A 17359-nucleotide genomic window follows, 5' to 3' on the forward strand; every position below is an offset into this window, starting at 1 on the left:
CCTCAGAGGACCCCAGAGGCCGCCTGCAGAGCCAGGTCTAATACCTGGTCTAATTTACGCCGGAGGGACCGACATAAAACGGGTGGCCGCTCGGCCCATTGCAGGCTGGAGAATCGCCGGGGGGGGGGGGCTGCTAGCGGCCGCCGACCGGCGCGATACCCGCCCCCCGCCAAAACCCTGGCGCCAGAGAATTCGGCAGCCGGCGGGGGCAGGATTCACGCTGCCCCCCCGGCGATTCTCCGGCCTGGTGGGAGGTCGGAGAATCGCGCCCTTTATTACTAACACGGGGTGAAATTCTCCGGTATCGGCGCGATGTCCGCCGACTGGCGCCAAAAACGGCGCAAATCAGTCGGGCATCGCGCCGCCCCAAAGGTGCGGAATCCTCCACATCTCGGGGGGCCGAGCCCTAACCTTGAGGGGCTAGGCCCGCGCCGGACTGATTTCCGCCCCGCCAGCTGGCGCGGAAATGACATTGCCGGGCGCGCATGCGCGGGAGCGTTAGCGCCCGCTCACGGCATTCCCGCGCATGCGCAGTGGAGGGAGTCTCTGCCGCCTCCGCCATAGTGGAGACCGTGGCGAAGGCGGAAGGAAAAGAATGCCCCCATGGCACAGGCCCGCCCGTGGATCGGTGGGCCCCGATCGCGGGCCAGGCCACCGTGGGGGCACCCCCCGGGGCCAGATCGCCCCGCGCCCCCCCCCAGGACCCCGGAGCCCGCCCACACTGCCTTGTCCCGCCGGTAAGGTAGGTGGTTTAATCCACGCTGGCGGGACAGGCATTCTAGCAGCGGGACTTCAACCCATCCGGGCCGGAGAATCGCGCGGGAAGGCCCGCCAACCGGCGCGGCGCGATTCCGGCCCCCGCCGAATATCCGGTGCCGGAGAATTACGCAACCGGCGGGGGCGGGATTCACGCCAGCCCCCGGCGATTCTCCGACCCGGCGGGGGTCGGAGAATCTCGCCCACAGTATTAAAATATCTTTAAGATTACACCAGAGAATATCTCACAATTACCCCTTAAACAATGCTAATCAATACAGTGACACTACAACCCTTAACTGCTATCTTTACTTCCACTCAAACAACAGAACCATCTCCGATCTCAATCCACTTTTAAATGCAGTCAGCAGACCCAGGCAAACTTGTTTAAGAGATGTTCTTTGACACTGTTTTAAGAGATAGATCTGAATCCTGCCAGAACCATGCAGGATCTCTAGCAGAGACTGTCTTCATGGTTTGATTGCCAAGATCCACCCGGACAATCTATGCTTCTCTGATAAAATGCCTGGTCCTCTAGCTCCTCCCATTAGTTACATCATGTTACCAAGCTGAAACACAGTGGGCGGGATTCTCCGTCTCGCCAGCTGGCCAATGGGGTTTCCCATTGTGGGGCAGCCCCAGGCTGTCGGGAAATCCCAAGGCTGCCGGCGAAATGGAGAATTCCGGCAGCGGCGAATCCAGTCCCATGTCTCTAATGACCTACTCCACAGGTAATCCTCTTAATCCACACAAAGATCCATTCGCCCAACTTTTATGATGCTTTAATTGCACCCTGGCTCCCATAAAGCCTAGCTGTCTTGCAAAGTAGGATATTTAGAAACACAGCAGTCACACACACACACACACACTAGTCCAAGCTTTTAACCAATACTGCACCAAATACATATAAGACAGTGGGCTGGATTCTCTGCTCCCCGAAGCCAAGATTGCATTCGGCGACAGAGCGGAGAATCCGTTTTGACGCCAATATCGGGAGCGGCGGCGGTTTTTGTATTCTCCGCACCCTCAAATGCGGCGTTGTGCCGATTATCCACGGCCTCAGGCCATTGCATGAGGATCGGCCCGTGAATGCGCGGCCACGGAACCGGACGTGCTCAGGGCCGTATCGGCAGCTCGGGCTGCGAGCTCTAGGCTGCCTCCCTGCTAGCCCCCAGCAAAATGGTGAACCGGTGGCCGTTTTCACACCGGCATGGGGACCTGGCTTGGATCGGATTGGATTTGTTTATTGTCACGTGTACCGAGGTACAGTGAAAAGTATTTTTCTGCGAGCAGCTCAACAGATCATTAAGTACATGAGAAGAAAAGGGAATAAAAGAAAATACATAATAGGGCAACACAACATATACAATGCACTTAATCTCCGAAACGGAGAATCCAGCCCAATATATCTGAAATTCCTACAATCATTACCCCCCCCCTTAAAAACAATACTACAGCAGTGGGCAACACGGTAGCACAGTGGTTAGCACAGTTGCTTCACAGCTCCAGGGTCCCAGGTTTGATTCCCGGCTTGGGTCACTGTCTTATTTCCTCATTGCAACTTACTGTCCCACCTATTTTTGCGCCATCAGCAAATTTGGCTGTCGACCCTTCTATCCCTGTATCCAAGTCGTTAATATAGATTGTAAATAGTTGGGGCCCAAGGACCCTGTGGCACCCCACTAGTTACATCTCGCCATCCAGAAAAAGACCCACCCCGACTCTCTGCCTTCTGTCCGTCAGCCAAGTTAATAAATGACCAATTCTTTATTTAAAATAAATTTAAAGAACCCAATTCATCTCTTTTCCAGTTAAGGGGCAATTTAGCGTGGCCAAGCATCCTACCCTGTACATCTTTGGGTTGTGGGGGCGAGACCCACGCAGACACAAGGAGAATGTGCAAACTCCACACAGACAGTGACCCAGAGCCGGGATTGAACCCGGGTCCTCAGTGCCGCGAGGCAGCAGTGCTAACCACTGCGCCACCGTGCAGTCCCCATTAAATTATCCTAAATCCCAATTGCTCTAACCTTGTGTATTCACCTCCTGGGTGGCACCTCATCAAACACCTTCCGGAAGTCCAGATACACTACATCGACAAGACCCCCATTATCCACTTGGCCTGTTACATCAGGGGCGAGATTCAGCGACCACCCGCCGGGTCGGAGAATCGCCGGGGGCTGGCGTGAATCCCGCCCCCGCCGGTTGCCGAATTCTCCACCACCGGATATTCAGCGGGGGCGGGAATCGCGGCGCGCCGGTTGGCGGCCCCCCCCCCCTCCGCGATTCTCCGGCCCGGATGGGCCGAAGACCCGCCGCTAAAATGCCTGTCCCGCAGGCGTAGATTAAACCACCTACCTTACCAGCGGGACAAGGCAGCGCGGGCGGGCTCCGGGGTCCTGGGCGGGGGGGGGGGCGATCTGGCCCCGGGGGGTGCCCCCACGGTGGCCTGGCCCGCGATCGGGGCCCACCGATCCGCGGGCGGGCCTGGGGGCACTCTTTCCCTTCCGCCTCCGCCACGGTCTCCACCATGGCGGAGGCGGAAGAGACCCCCTCCACAGCGCATGCGCGGGGATGCCGTGAGCAGCCGCTAACGCTCCCGCGCGTGTGCCGCCCGGAGATGTCATTTCCGCGCCAGCTGGCGGGGCGGAACTTTGTCCGCCGCCGGCCTAGCCCTTTAAGGTTGGGGGCTCAGCCCCCAAAGATGCGGAGCATTCCGCACCTTTGGGGCGGCGCGATGCCCGACTGATTTGCGCCGTTTTGGGCGCCGGTCGGCGGACATCGCGCCGTTTCTTGAGAATTTCGCCCCTTCAACGAACTGCAGCAAACGTGGGGAATTGGAGAACAGTGATACAATTGGCTCAGTACAATCATTCGGCTTAACTTGGTGGCCCCGTATGCACCGCGAGAGAACAAGGGAGAGAAGGATAAGGCTATGAAAACAGGGTGAAGTGGCGCACACCCTGCAATGCAGCCATTGCTCGCAACACCAGCGTTCAGGATATAGTTTTCCCGCCATCTTCGGGCCCGCGTGCCAGCAGAACATCTCCCTCAACTCCAGCGACACTGATGACGCGCCGTAACCCCCCCCCACTACCACAAGGGGGCATTACACAACCCATATATAAGGACAGGGCACACATGATCTGTCTCTTTCCACAGGCGACACTTCGAGAGAAGGACAGGGGCAGATCAGGAAGCATCACACCCAGCACGTGGCTTAGAGCAGACTGGTTAGTTAGACTGAGTTACTGTAGCAAGATTAGCAGGAGAGTCGAACTCATAGAGAACTGCGCTAATGGTTCAATAAATCACATTGAACTTACTTCAAAGTCTGGAGTACCTTTTGGTCAAAGCTGCATCGATTTGCAGCCTGGGTTACCCCAGAGTACGTAACACAACAGAGACTATGACCTCTCGTTTTAGAAAGCCTCACAAGAGGAAGCATCTGTTCCATGTCTACTTTATCCGGACCTTTTATCATCTCGTATACCTCAATTTGATCTCCCATCATTCTTCTAAACTCTTGAGTATCGGCCTAGTGCTCAATCTCTCTTCATACGACAAACCCGGATGCCGGCCTCACCTGTACCCCCTGCAGGAGCCGTTCACGGATTCTTAAGCCAGACCATACCAAAAACTGGAAAATACCAAGTATAATAATGCGTTCTGGAAGGATGTTTGACATCCATCAAACATGGCCGGCAGGGTGGCACAGTGGTTAGCACCGCGGCCTCACGGTACCAGGGTCCCGGGTTCGATTCCCCGCTGGGTCACTGTCTGTGCGGAGTCTGCACGTTCCCCCCCCCGTGTGTGCCTGGGTTTCCTCCGGGTGCTCCGGTTTCCTCCCACAGTCCAAAGGTGAGTGGGTTAGGTGGATTGGCCGTGCTAAATTGCCCTTAGTGTCCAAATGGTTAGGTGGGGTTACAGAGCTAGGGCGGGGTGAGTGCATAGGTAGGATGCTCTTTAAGGGGGTTGATGCAGACTCAATGGGCCGAATGGCCTCCTTCTGCACTGTTGGGATTCTATGATTCTACAACGCCACAGCGTCCCAACGATAGTCAATCCACACTTTTACACAAATGTTCTCAAGGTGAAAGAGGACCGAGGTACAACTGTACGTCCGCATCCCTCCAGCGCCGGGCCATCCCCCTCAAGAATGAAGGAAAAACTGCAAACGTGTATGGTGCCAGGGAGGCCTGGCCAACCACACCCACATGTTCTGGTCCTATCCCAGACTTGTCCCAGACAGCCTTTTTCCGAGGCCATGCCCAGGGTTGTGGGTGGCGAGGGTGGCGCCTCGCCCACAAGTTGGCGGTCTTCGGGGTAGCGGAACAGCCAGAGCTCTTCACGGGGAGCGGGGCCGACGCCCCAGCCTCCACCTGCTCGGCTGGCGATCGGCTGTGCCCCCCCCCCCCCCCGCCCCCCCAAGGCAGCGGAGCGGCCGTCTGGGCCTGGCGGGACTCCCCAAATCGGCAAACGATCAAATTCGCCAGCAGAGGATCGGGGGGGGGGGGGGGGGGGGGGGGGGGGCGGGGGGGGGGGGGGGGGGGGAGGGTTTCCGCGACAACGTGGGAGGCAAATCGCCAAACTGTTCGAGGACCTGTTCGTGACCTGGGCGATCAATTAGGGAGTGGGGAGAGGGAAGAGAAGGGAGAGGGATGATGTGGGGGTGGGGGGAGACCAAGAGAAGGGAGGTGGAGAAACACCACCGAGAGCACAGGGGAAACAGGACAGAGGGTACAAAGGGCCCAAAGCGGAGGGGGGGGGGGGGAGAGAGTCCCCAGGAGGGGTGCCACAGCAACAAGAGGGCGCGCCTAGGTGACCCCGAACAAGCCCCTATATTCTAGTACCATGGGGCCACATGTAAAGTGGCAGGGATAGCCAACTGCTGGGGGCTTATGGCCAACAGGCCTCAAATCGGTACAAATGTTACCCAGATAGATAGAGGATCGGGGGGGGGGGGTCATTTCGTTCTCCCGTTTTTGCTATGTTTTAAACTGTGCGTTTCCTCTCGACCGTTCTCTCGTATATTCGAATATTTTTCACAGCACCGGGCTTGGCCTAGTCCAGCACACCCTGAGGAGGCAAAGGAGACACTAGGCCCCCCACCCCCCAAGCGCACCAACCTCACTGACCGGAACAGGGCTGATAACAGCATGCTGCTCACCTGGCTGAAGAGAAGAACCCACTCCCCCGCCGCCGCACACCCAACTCCCAAAGGAGGAATGCCCGAGGGAACCCACCATTAGCACTGTAGCCCCTCGCACGAGGGATACTGGCGGGCAGGACAGTGCTGCCCCATTAGAGATGGGAATGCTGCCTCCACATCAAAGACCCAACCAGAACGAGGGGGGACATTCAGGAAACCAGCATTGTGGATAGCACAGTTGCTTCGCAGCTCCAGGGTCCCGGGTTCGATTCCGGCTTGGGTCACTGTCTGTGCGGAGTCTGCACGTCCTCCCCGTGTCTGCGTGGGTTTCCTCCGGGTGCCCCACAGTCCAAAGATGTGCAGGTTAGGTGGATTGGCCGCGCTAAATTGCCCTCAGTGTCCAAAATTGCCCGGTGGGGGGTCGGAGAATCGCGCCCCATCTTTGGAAGAAGTCAGTTTGATTGGCTGGTTAGCTGTCAACTTGTGGGTTGGCCAGGGACAGTGTTCTACCTGACAACAGCCAGTGACTAGTTCCTGCAGGATGCTTCTGAGAGAGATGGGCAGAGGTGATCAGACCTTGAAGTAAAGTACTTATTTATTGTTCGAAAACCAGAGTGCCTGGCACGTCTTCACTCTGTCGGTGAAATGATCTTGAATCTACAGAGAAAGGGGGCGCACTGTGTCGCTGTGGTTAGCACTGCTGCCTCACAGCGCCGAACACCCGGGTTTGATTCCGGCCCTGGGTCACTGTCCGTGCGGAGTTTGTACATTCTTCCCGTGTTTGTGTGGGTCTCACCCCCACAACCCAAAGATGTGCAGGGGAGGTAGATTGGCCGCGCTAAATCGTCCCTTCATTGGAAAAAGGATAATCTGCAGGGAAAGCGGACAACCAGAGAAAACCACCTCAAGTCTAAAATGAAGAAGTACCGAAATGAGACCTTGAACCCCTGAAAGACTTGAACTGAAAATCATTATCATGCATCGGAGATCGTTTATCCTTTTTATTTTGACATTATTCACTTCCCTTTCCCTCAGCGTGTGTGTGTGTGTGTGTGCGTAGAGTGGGACGAGTAGGAAAGTGGATGTTAGGAAAGGAGTATTAGTTTAGTAAGTTACTACTGTCAAATGATAAAAGGTTATTTGTGTATTAAATTCAGAAATCTGGGGCGGGATTCTCCTCTACCCGGCGGGGCGGGGGGTCCCGGTGCCGAGGAGTGGCATGAAGCACTCTGGCGTTGGGCCGCCCCATAGGTGCAGAATCCTCCGCACCTTCAGGGGCTAGGCGGCCTACCGGAGTGGTTTGCCCCGCGCCTGCCGGCGAGGAAGGGGCCTGGCGCCACGCCAACCGGCGCAGGAGGGCCTCCGCCGGCCGGCGCGAGTTGGCGCATGTGCGGGAGCGCCAGCGTGTGCTGGCATCATCCCAGTGCATGCGCAGGGGGGGGGGGGGGGGGATCTTCTCCGTGCCGGCCATGGCGGAGGACCACAGCAGCCGACGCGGAGGAATGGAGTGCCCCCTACGGCACAGGCCCGCCCGCGGATCGGCGGGCCCCGATCGCGGGCCAGGCCACCGTGGGGGCACCGCCCGGGTCCAGATCCCCCCCCCCCCCCCCGCCCGAGGACCCCGGCGGCCTCCGCTGTCACTCTCAATTTCTCCGGACTGCCCGTTGCCACAGCAACCCCGCACTCCCTGAGTGAACAGCGACACACCAACTCCACAACATGAGTATCGGGTCCTGTCCCGATTGGTTGGCAGGGTGGGAGCGTCCTTGAGCTGGCACAGAGGGAGATTTTTTTAAAATCATATCCGGGAAGTGGGAATCTTTGGCCGGACCCAGGATTAATTCTCCATCCTTAATTGCCCCTCGAGAAGGTGGTGGGTGAGCCGGCACCGTGGACCACATGTGGTTCACGTGTGGTGTAGGTACACCCACAGTGCTGTTAGGGAGTTCCAGGATTCTGACCCGGCGACAGTGAAGGAACAGCCGAGATATTTCCAAATCGTGGTGGTGTGTGTGTCGGGGGGGGGGGGGTGGTGTGTGTGTCGGGGGGGGGGGGCGGCTCGAAGGGGGAACTTGCAGGCGGTGGGTGTTTGCCACGGCGTCTGCTGCCCTTATCTTTCATGGGGATAGAGGTGGCGGGTTTGGGCTTGTCGAAGGAGCCTTGGCGAGTGGCCGCCGTGCATCTTGTAGACGGTGCACACGGCTGCCGCTGTGCGTCGGGGGGTGGGGGGAGTGGGTGTCGAAGGCGATGGCTGGCGTGACGCTCGAGCAGTGGGGGCTGTTTTGTCCTGGATGGTATCGAAGTTCCTCGAGTGTTCATAGAATTTACAGTGCAGAAGGAGGCCATTCTGCCCACCAAGTCTCTTGGAAAGAGCACCCCATTTAAGTCCACACTTCCACCCTATCCCCATAACCCAGTAACCCCACCTAACCTTTTTTTTGGACACAAAGGGCAATTTATCATGGCCATCCACCTAACCTGCACATCTTTGGACTGTGGGAGGAAACCGGAGCACCCGGAGGAAACCCACGCACACACGGGGAGGACGTGCAGACTCCGCACAGACAGTGACCCAAGCCGGGAATCGAACCCGGGACCCTGGAGCTGTGAAGCAACTGTGCTAACCACTGTGAAACCGTGTTGTTGGAGCGTCACCAGAATGCATGAGGGATAAGGGGGAGATCGGCTGGAGGAGAAGCAGGTTAGTTTCTCCTTGGAGCGAAGGGAGATCGAGGGGAGCTTCGATCGAGGGGGGCCAAGATTAGGACACGTTGAGGTAAGACGGACCAAAAAAGATGTTCCCATTGGCTGATGGTACAAGGGCTGGGGAGCGAGAGAGGGGGTGGGGGGTGAGGGGAGACAATGGACGATTCCCAAAGAAATTGGATGGGGAACTCGGGGAATTAAACTCCGGGGGTTACGCAGGTGGGGATGGGGAGTGGGGGAGGAAGGAACAGGAGCTCAGTGTAGAATGTTCCGGGCCCCACATCTCAGGAAGGGTGATACTGACCTCGGAGAGAGAGGAGCTCAGTGTAGAATGTTCCGGGCCCCACACCTCAGGAAGGGAGATATTGGTCTCGGGGAGAGAGGAGCTCAGTGTAGAATGTTCCGGGCCCCACACCTCAGGAAGGGAGATATTGACTCGGAGAGAGAGGAGCTCAGTGTAGAATGTTCCGGGCCCCACATCTCAGGAAGGGTGATACTGACCTCGGAGAGAGAGGAGCTCAGTGTAGAATGTTCCGGGCCCCACACCTCAGGAAGGGAGATATTGGTCTCGGGGAGAGAGGAGCTCAGTGTAGAATGTTCCGGGCCCCACACCTCAGGAAGGGAGATATTGACTCGGAGAGAGAGGAGCTCAGTGTAGAATGTTCCGGGCCCCACACCTCAGGAAGGGAGATATTGACTCGGAGAGAGAGGAGCTCAGTGTACAATGTTCCGGGCCCCACACCTCAGGAAGGGGGATATTGACCTCGGGGAGAGAGGAGCTCAGTGTAGAATGTTCCGGGCCCCACACCTCAGGAAGGGAGATATTGGTCTCGGGGAGAGAGGAGCTCAGTGTAGAATGTTCCGGGCCCCACACCTCAGGAAGGGAGATATTGGTCTCGGGGAGAGAGGAGCTCAGTGTAGAATGTTCCGGGCCCCACACCTCAGGAAGGTAGATATTGACCTCGGGGGGAGAGGAGCTCAGTGTAGAATGTTCCGGGCCCCACACCTCAGGAAGGGAGATATTGACTCGGAGAGAGAGGAGCTCAGTGTAGAATGTTCCGGGCCCCACACCTCAGGAAGGGAGATATTGACTCGGAGAGAGAGGAGCTCAGTGTAGAATGTTCCGGGCCCCACACCTCAGGAAGGGAGATATTGGCCTCGGAGAGAGAGGAGCTCAGTGTAGAATGTTCCGGGCCCCACACCTCAGGAAGGGAGATATTGACTCGGGGAGAGAGGAGCTCAGTGTAGAATGTTCCGGGCCCCACACCTCAGGAAGGGAGATATTGACCTCGGGGAGAGGAGCTCAGTGTAGAATGTTCCGGGCCCTACACCTCAGGAAGGGAGATATTGACCTCGGAGAGAGAGGAGCTCAGTGTAGAATGTTCCGGGCCCCACACCTCAGGAAGGGAGATATTGACTCGGAGAGGAGCTCAGTGTAGAATGTTCCGGGCCCCACACCTCAGGAAGGGAGATATTGACTCGGAGAGAGAGGAGCTCAGTGTAGAATGTTCCGGGCCCCACCCCTCAGGAAGGGAGATATTGACTCGGAGAGAGAGGAGCTCAGTGTAGAATGTTCCGGGCCCCACACCTCAGGAAGGGGGGTACTGACCTCGGAGAGAGAGGAGCTCAGTGTAGAATGTTCCGGGCCCCACACCTCAGGAAGGGAGATATTGACTCGGAGAGAGAGGAGCTCAGTGTAGAATGTTCCGGGCCCTACACCTCAGGAAGGGAGATACTGACCTCGGGGGGAGAGGAGCTCAGTGTAGAATGTTCCGGGCCCCACATCTCAGGAAGGGAGACATTGACCTCGGGGAGAGAGGAGCTCAGTGTAGAATGTTCCGGGCCCCACACCTCAGGAAGGGGGATATTGGTCTCTGGGGGAGAGGAGCTCAGTGTAGAATGTTCCGGGCCCCACACCTCAGGAAGGGAGATATTGACTCGGAGAGAGAGGAGCTCAGTGTAGAATGTTCCGGGCCCCACACCTCAGGAAGGGAGATATTGGCCTCGGAGAGAGAGGAGCTCAGTGTAGAATGTTCCGGGCCCCACACCTCAGGAAGGAATATATTGACCTCGGGGAGAGAGGAGCTCAGTGTAGAATGTTCCGGGCCCCACACCTCAGGAAGGGATATTGTGGTAACTTCAGACCACAAAGTATGCATTGTTTAAAAGAAGAAACTTCTTTGTATAAAGAAATAGCGAAGTTCAACAATAACTGTAATTCTGCAGAACACGAGTAACTGTAATTACGATATAAAGAGGATCTCCAGTAAAACAGGTCTCGCTCAAAGCCCACCCCAAACTCGCACATGCTCAGAACCCTCAACAGATACCAATAAAACCTTCCATAGGAGAAAGGTTGAGAAGAACACTCTGTAATCAAAATGACACTCAAAAAGTTAGATTCACAAACAGAGGCCAAGGAAAGGGAAAGGTTACTGGGGGAGATTTTAAGGGTGGATAGGAAATTTGCAGAGACCCCGGAGGAGGAATTGTACAGGGAGAGGAGACGACTCCAGACGGAATTTGACCTTCTGACCACCAGAAAGGCGGAGGTACTGTGGAGGAAGGCACAGGGGAGGCGGTATGAATATGGGGAAAAGGCTAGTCGCCTGTTGGCTCATCAATTGCGAAAGAGGGCAGCAGCGAGGGAGATAGGAGGAATTAGAGACGAAAGGGGAGACACGGTGCGAAGGGCAGGAAAGATAAATGAGGTGTTCAAGACCTTCTATGAGGAACTGTATAGGTCTCAACCCCCAGAGGGAGAGGAGGGGATGCGGCAGTTCCTGGACCAATTGAGGTTCCCGAAAGTGGAGGAGCGGGGGGTGGTAGGCCTGGGGGCACCGATTGGGGTGGACGAGGTTATTAAGGGACTGGGAAGCATGCAAGCAGGGAAGGCCCCAGGACCAGACGGGTTCCCGGTGGAGTATTACAGAAAATATGTGGATTTGTTGGCCCCGTTGATGGTGAGGACGTTCAATGAGGCCAGGAAAGGGGGGACTCTACCCCCGACGATGTCGGAGGCGACGATATCGTTAATTTTGAAGAGGGATAAAGATCCGTTGCAGTGCGGGTCCTATAGACCCATTTCATTATTGAACGTGGACGCCAAATTGTTGGCAAAGGTACTGGCATCGAGGATAGAGGACTGTGTCCCGGGGGTGGTGCACGAAGACCAGACAGGGTTCGTAAAGGGGAGACAACTGAATGTCAACGTGCGACGGCTATTAGGGGTGATAATGATGCCCCCAGTGGAGGGGGAGGCAGAGATAGTGGCGGCAATGGACGCAGAGAAGGCATTTGATAGGGTGGAGTGGGAGTATTTATGGGAAGTGTTAAGGAGGTTTGGGTTTGGGAACGGGTTTATTAGCTGGGTTAGACTTCTTTATGGGGCTCCAACGGCAAGCGTAGTTACAGGTCGACATAGATCGGAGTATTTCCGACTATATAGGGGAACAAGACAGGGATGCCCGCTGTCTCCATTGTTGTTCGCGTTGGCAATTGAACCTCTGGCCATGGCGTTGAGACTCCAGGAAATGGAGAGGGGTGATTAGAGGGGGAGAAGAACACCGAGTCTCGTTATACGCGGATGACCTATTGTTATACGTGTCGGACCCAGCGGGGGGGGGGATGATAGAGGTTATGCGAATTTTGAGGAGGTTCGGGGAATTCTCGGGGTATAGGCTAAACATGGGGAAGAGTGAATTATTTGTGATACATCCAGGGGACCAGAGTAGAGAGATAGAAGGCTTGCCTCTAAGGAAAGTGGAAAGAAACTTCCGATATCTGGGGATTCAGATCACTAGGAGCTGGGGAACCTTGCACAGACTTAATCTGACACGGTTGGTAGAACAAATGGAGGAGGACTTCAAGAGGTGGGACATGCAGCCTCTATCGCTGGCGGGCAGGGTGCAAGCAATTAAGATGATGGTCCTCCCGAGGTTCTTATTTGTATTTCAATGTCTCCCTATACTAATCACCAAGACCTTTTTTAATAAAATAGACAGGAGCATCACGAGCTTCGTGTGGGCAGGGAAAGTTCCGAGAGTAAGGAGGGGGTTCCTTCAGCGTAGTAGGGACAGAGGAGGATTGGCACTACCGAACTTGGGCGATTACTATTGGGCCGCCAATGTGGCAATGATACGTAAATGGATGATGGAGGGTGAGGGAGCGGCGTGGAAAAGACTGGAGAGAAAGTCCTGTAAAGGGACGAGTTTAGAGGCGCTGGTGACGGCACCGCTACCGATCTCACCTAAAAAGTTTACCACGAACCCGGTGGTGGCGGCAACATTGAATATCTGGGGACAGTGGAGGCGACAGAGAGGGGTGCGGGGAGCCCTGGTGGGGTCCCCTATCAGGAACAACCATAGGTTTGCCCCAGGAAGAATGGATGGAGGATTTCAGAGCTGGTACCAGTTGGGAATTAGGAGGGTGGGAGATTTATTTATAGACGGGACTTTTGCGAGCTTGGGAGCATTGGAGGAAAAGTATAAGTTGCCCCGGGGACTACCTAGGGGAACGTTAGAGGGAAGACAGATGACCAGCAGCAGCAACCCAGGGGGAAGTGGGGGGGGAGGGGGTTTAGTTTAGTTTAGGTCAAAGATAAAGGGGTTTTGTTACTTGTGTATTGTTAAAAATTTCTGTATTGTTATTGTTGCGTTTGCTTTGTAAGAGGGGAAATTGTTGTTTGGGAAAAAAATTTCAATAAAACATATTTAAAAAAAAAAGTTAGATTCACCTGGGATAGAGAGGAGCTCAGTGTAGAATGTTCCGGGCCCATCACCTCAGGAAGGGAGATATTGACTCGGAGAGAGGAGCTCAGTGTAGAATGTTCCGGGCCCCACACCTCAGGAAGGGAGATATTGGTCTCGGAGAGAGAGGAGCTCAGTGTAGAATGTTCCGGGCCTATCACCTCAGGAAGGGGGATATTGACCTCGGGGAGAGAGGAGCTCAGTGTAGAATGTTCCGGGCCTCACACCTCAGGAAGGAATATCCTGATGATGGAAAGAGGAGCTCAGTGTAGATTGAAATGAAAAATGTAAATCGCTTATTGTCAAGCGATGTAGGCTTCAAATGAAGTTACTGTGAAAAGCCCCTAGTCGCCACATTCCGGCGCCTGTTCGGGGAGGCTGGTACGGGAATTGAACCGTGCTGCTGGCCTGCCTTGGTCTGCTTTCAAAGCCAGCGATTTAGCCATGAACTCCAAGGGTTAAATGACGAGGAGATTAAACACTAGGTGGGGTTTGCACTCCCAGAAATTTAGAAGGTTTGGGGGGATATTTAATGGACGATTTTGAGATGGTCAGATCAGGTGGAGAGAGAAAAGTTATTTTCCACTGATTGGGGAGAGTCTGGGAGAAGGGGGTGGGGGGATGTGGAGTTCGGTCACAGATCAGGGATGATCTCATTGAATGGGGAACACGTTTGAAAGGGGCTGAATGGGGCCTCCTCCTGTTCCTGTGTAACAGGCTCGAGAGAGGGGCTGAATGGGTCTCCTCCTGTTCCTGTGTAACCGGCTCGAGAGGGGCTGAATGGGCCTCCTCCTGTTCCTGTGAAACCGGCTCGAGAGGGGCTGAATGGGCCTCCTCCTGTTCCTGTGTAACCGGCTCGAGAGGGGCTGAATGGGGCCTCCTCCTGTTCCTGTGTAACCGGCTCGAGAGGGGCTGAATGGGGCCTCCTCCTGTTCCTGTGTAACCGCTCGAGAGGGGCTGAATGGGGCCTCCTCCTGTTCCTGTGTGACCGGCTCGAGAGGGGCTGAATGGGGCTCCTCCTGTTCCTGTGTAACCGGCTCGAGAGAGGCTGAATGGGGCCTCCTCCTGTTCCTGTGTAACCGGCTCGAGAGGGGCTGAATGGGACTCCTCCTGTTCCCGTGTAACCGGCTCGAGAGGGGCTGAATGGGGCCTCCTCCTGTTCCTGTGTAACCGGCTCGAGAGGGGCTGAATGGGCCTCCTCCTGTTCCTGTGTAACCGGCTCGAGAGGGGAGGCCTGGGCTCTGGAAAAAGTACGGGAGGGGGAGGGGAATGTTTGGGATGGATTTACTAACACCCAGTCCGAGCTCGGAAATCCCCACATTAATGGACAACACACCATCACAACACACACAGGAGCTGGAGCAGTAGGATATTTTATTCAAAGCCTTTGTCAGGTGTACAGTGAGATAGAGTGAGAGAGAGGGGTCGGAATCTTTCAAACGACCATCCGCGGGGGGGGGGGGGGGGGGGGGCGATCGCACCAACGGGGGATATTTGGGGGTGGGGGAAGTTGTTCTTCGAACGGTTCACTGACGAGCCTCTGGGATCCTCGATCGCAGGATGGGCGTGGTCGGTCGGCTGGGGGCAGGGTAGTCCCGTCTTGACTCGCAGTTTGCTTTCGATGATTGGGCGGGTAAGGGGGGGGGGGCACAAACTCCCTCCCGCAGCATCTTCCCACGGGGACCCGGCCTTGAAGACTCGGGAGGCAGGGCGGGAAAGGGACCTCCGCCTGACGGACCCCGATTCCCCCCCAACCCCGGGGTGAGCGGAGGAAGGGGAGCGGGGGGGGGGGGGGGGTTGACTGGCATGATCTTCCTCAACCGCCGGGAGTTGGCGACGCCAGGGCCACTGATGGTGGTCGTCATCCTCCACTGGCCCTTGTGCTCACCGTATCCTGAGCAGGGGGAGCCCCCCCCACCCCGTGCTGCTGTGGATAGCAAGTGGCCCCCCCCCCACCCCCGGATGGGGAGGTCAGAACGTTTGGCGGGCAGACGATCGCTCTTCGCGGGATGGATCCGTGGGCGAAGGTTCAAAGTAGGAGGAAGCTAAGAGGGAGGCGATGGCGGTGTCTAGTTGGCGTCCCTGCCACGGCGCCACAGATGGCGCTGCCAAGGCGTAGCCGGAGGTGGGGAGGGCGTATGCGGGGGTGGGAGGGGGCGCGGCTACAGGTCGCCGCCGAAGAGGGAAGGGGGGAGAGGCGGGTTGATCGAAGTAACCGTGCCACTCCTTTGCATGGCACCCAGTCAGGTAGAAGCGATGTTGCTCAAAATGAGCGGTGAATGGGGGCCGCGGGGTGTCTTGCCCCTGGCTCTTAGCTGCAACTGCAGTAGTACGAGGTGATGGAGTTGTCCCAGTTTCCGAAGAGCCCCTTGCCGAGTTCCTCCAGGCGGTATTGGATGCCGGTGCGGAACTTACGGCGGTACCCTCGCTTGTTGATCTTGTTCCAGACGGTGAGCTCGCAGCGGGGCCCCACCACAAGAGACGAGGCACGGTCGTTCCAGAAACGCTCGATGGAGGGCACGTCAGCCGGACTCAGGATGTCCACGAAGCCTCCACCGCAGCAGCGGTCGTAGAGCACGTCGCTGTCCTCGAAGAGGCGGGCGCAGACCCTCACCCCGTTAACATCGCGCAGTACGGCGGGCTCCGGGCACAGGGCCAGGGCGCCCGACACCAGCACCATCGACAGGAGCGCCGCCACCAATGCCCGGGATCCTCCCATGCTTCAGGCTGCCGGGGAAGCTGATTGAGGCGTTTGGGAACCATCCTACTTATATAGCCGAGCCGTATCGCTCCCACCCGTCACCCGCTCGCCGGCTTAACCATCATCAAGTGATTGATGCCGCAGCGGATCACCCGATTGGCTGAGGGCCCACACTACTCACCAATCTGCAGCCGGGGAACTGATTCAAAGCAGCAGCTGCTCCTGGATTCATGGATGGTGATAAGAAGCAGGTTTCAAGGTTGTCAGGAGACCGGCTGCAACCACATAGCTCAGCTCCCACAACGGGGACAGTGTAGAGGGGGCTTTACTCTGTATCTAACCCCGTGCTGTACCTGTCCTGGGAGTGTTTGATGGGGACAGTGTAGAGGGAGCTTTACTCTGTATCTATCCCCGTGCTGTGCCTGTCCTGGGAGTGTTTGATGGGGACAGTGTAGAGGGAGCTTTACTCTGTATCTAACCCCGTGCTGTACCTGTCCTGGGAGTGTTTGATGGGGACAGTGTAGAGGGAGCTTTACTCTGTATCTAACCCCGTGCTGTACCTGCCTGGGAGTGTTTGATGGGGACTGTGTAGAGGGAGCTTTACTCTGTATCTAACCCCGTGCTGTACCTGTCCTGGGAGTGTTTGATGGGGACAGTGTAGAGGGAGCTTTACTCTGTATCTAACCCCGTGCTGTACCTGTCCTGGGAGTGTTTGATGGGGACAGTGTAGAGGGAGCTTTACTCTGTATCTAACCCCGTGCTGTACCTGTCCTGGCAGTGTTTGATGGGTACAGTGTAGAGGGAGCTTTACTCTGTATCTAACCCCGTGCTGTACCTGTCCTGGGAGTGTTTGATGGGGACAGTGTAGAGGGAGCTTTACTCTGTATCTAACCCCGTGCAGTACCTGTCCTGGGAGTGTTTGATGGGGTCAGTGTAGAGGGAGCTTTACTCTGTATCTAACCCCGTGCTGTACCTGTCCTGGGAGTGTTTGATGGGGACAGTGTAGAGGGAGCTTTGCTCTGTATCTAACCCCGTGCTGTACCTGTCCTGGGAGTGTTTAATGGGGACAGTGTAGAGGGAGCTTTACTCTGTATCTAACCCCGTGCTGTACCTGTCCTGGGAGTGTTTGATGGGGACAGTGCAGAGGGAGCTTTACTCTGTATCTAACCCCGTGCTGTACCTGTCCTGGGAGTGTTTGATGGAGGCAGTAATAATGTGGTGGGTTTGGGCGGCGCTTGTCAAGTGGCCGCAGTGCATCTTGTTGACGGTACACACGGCTGCTGCTGTGCATCGGTG

General features: G+C 56.4%; 1 protein-coding gene across 1 annotated transcript; it reads right to left on the reverse strand.

Annotated features, from left to right (window-relative positions):
* Positions 1-14719: 14719 nt before the first annotated feature.
* LOC140398919 (syncollin-like) lies at positions 14720-16096 on the reverse strand. The gene has a single exon (XM_072487907.1). The coding sequence runs from the start codon at positions 16079-16081 to the stop codon at positions 15674-15676; it is 408 nt and encodes a 135-aa protein (XP_072344008.1). The 5' UTR covers positions 16082-16096; the 3' UTR covers positions 14720-15673.
* Positions 16097-17359: the final 1263 nt, after the last annotated feature.

Source organism: Scyliorhinus torazame, chromosome 22 (genome assembly GCF_047496885.1).
Source record: "Scyliorhinus torazame isolate Kashiwa2021f chromosome 22, sScyTor2.1, whole genome shotgun sequence".
In the NCBI taxonomy this organism is placed as follows: Eukaryota; Metazoa; Chordata; class Chondrichthyes; order Carcharhiniformes; family Scyliorhinidae; genus Scyliorhinus; species Scyliorhinus torazame.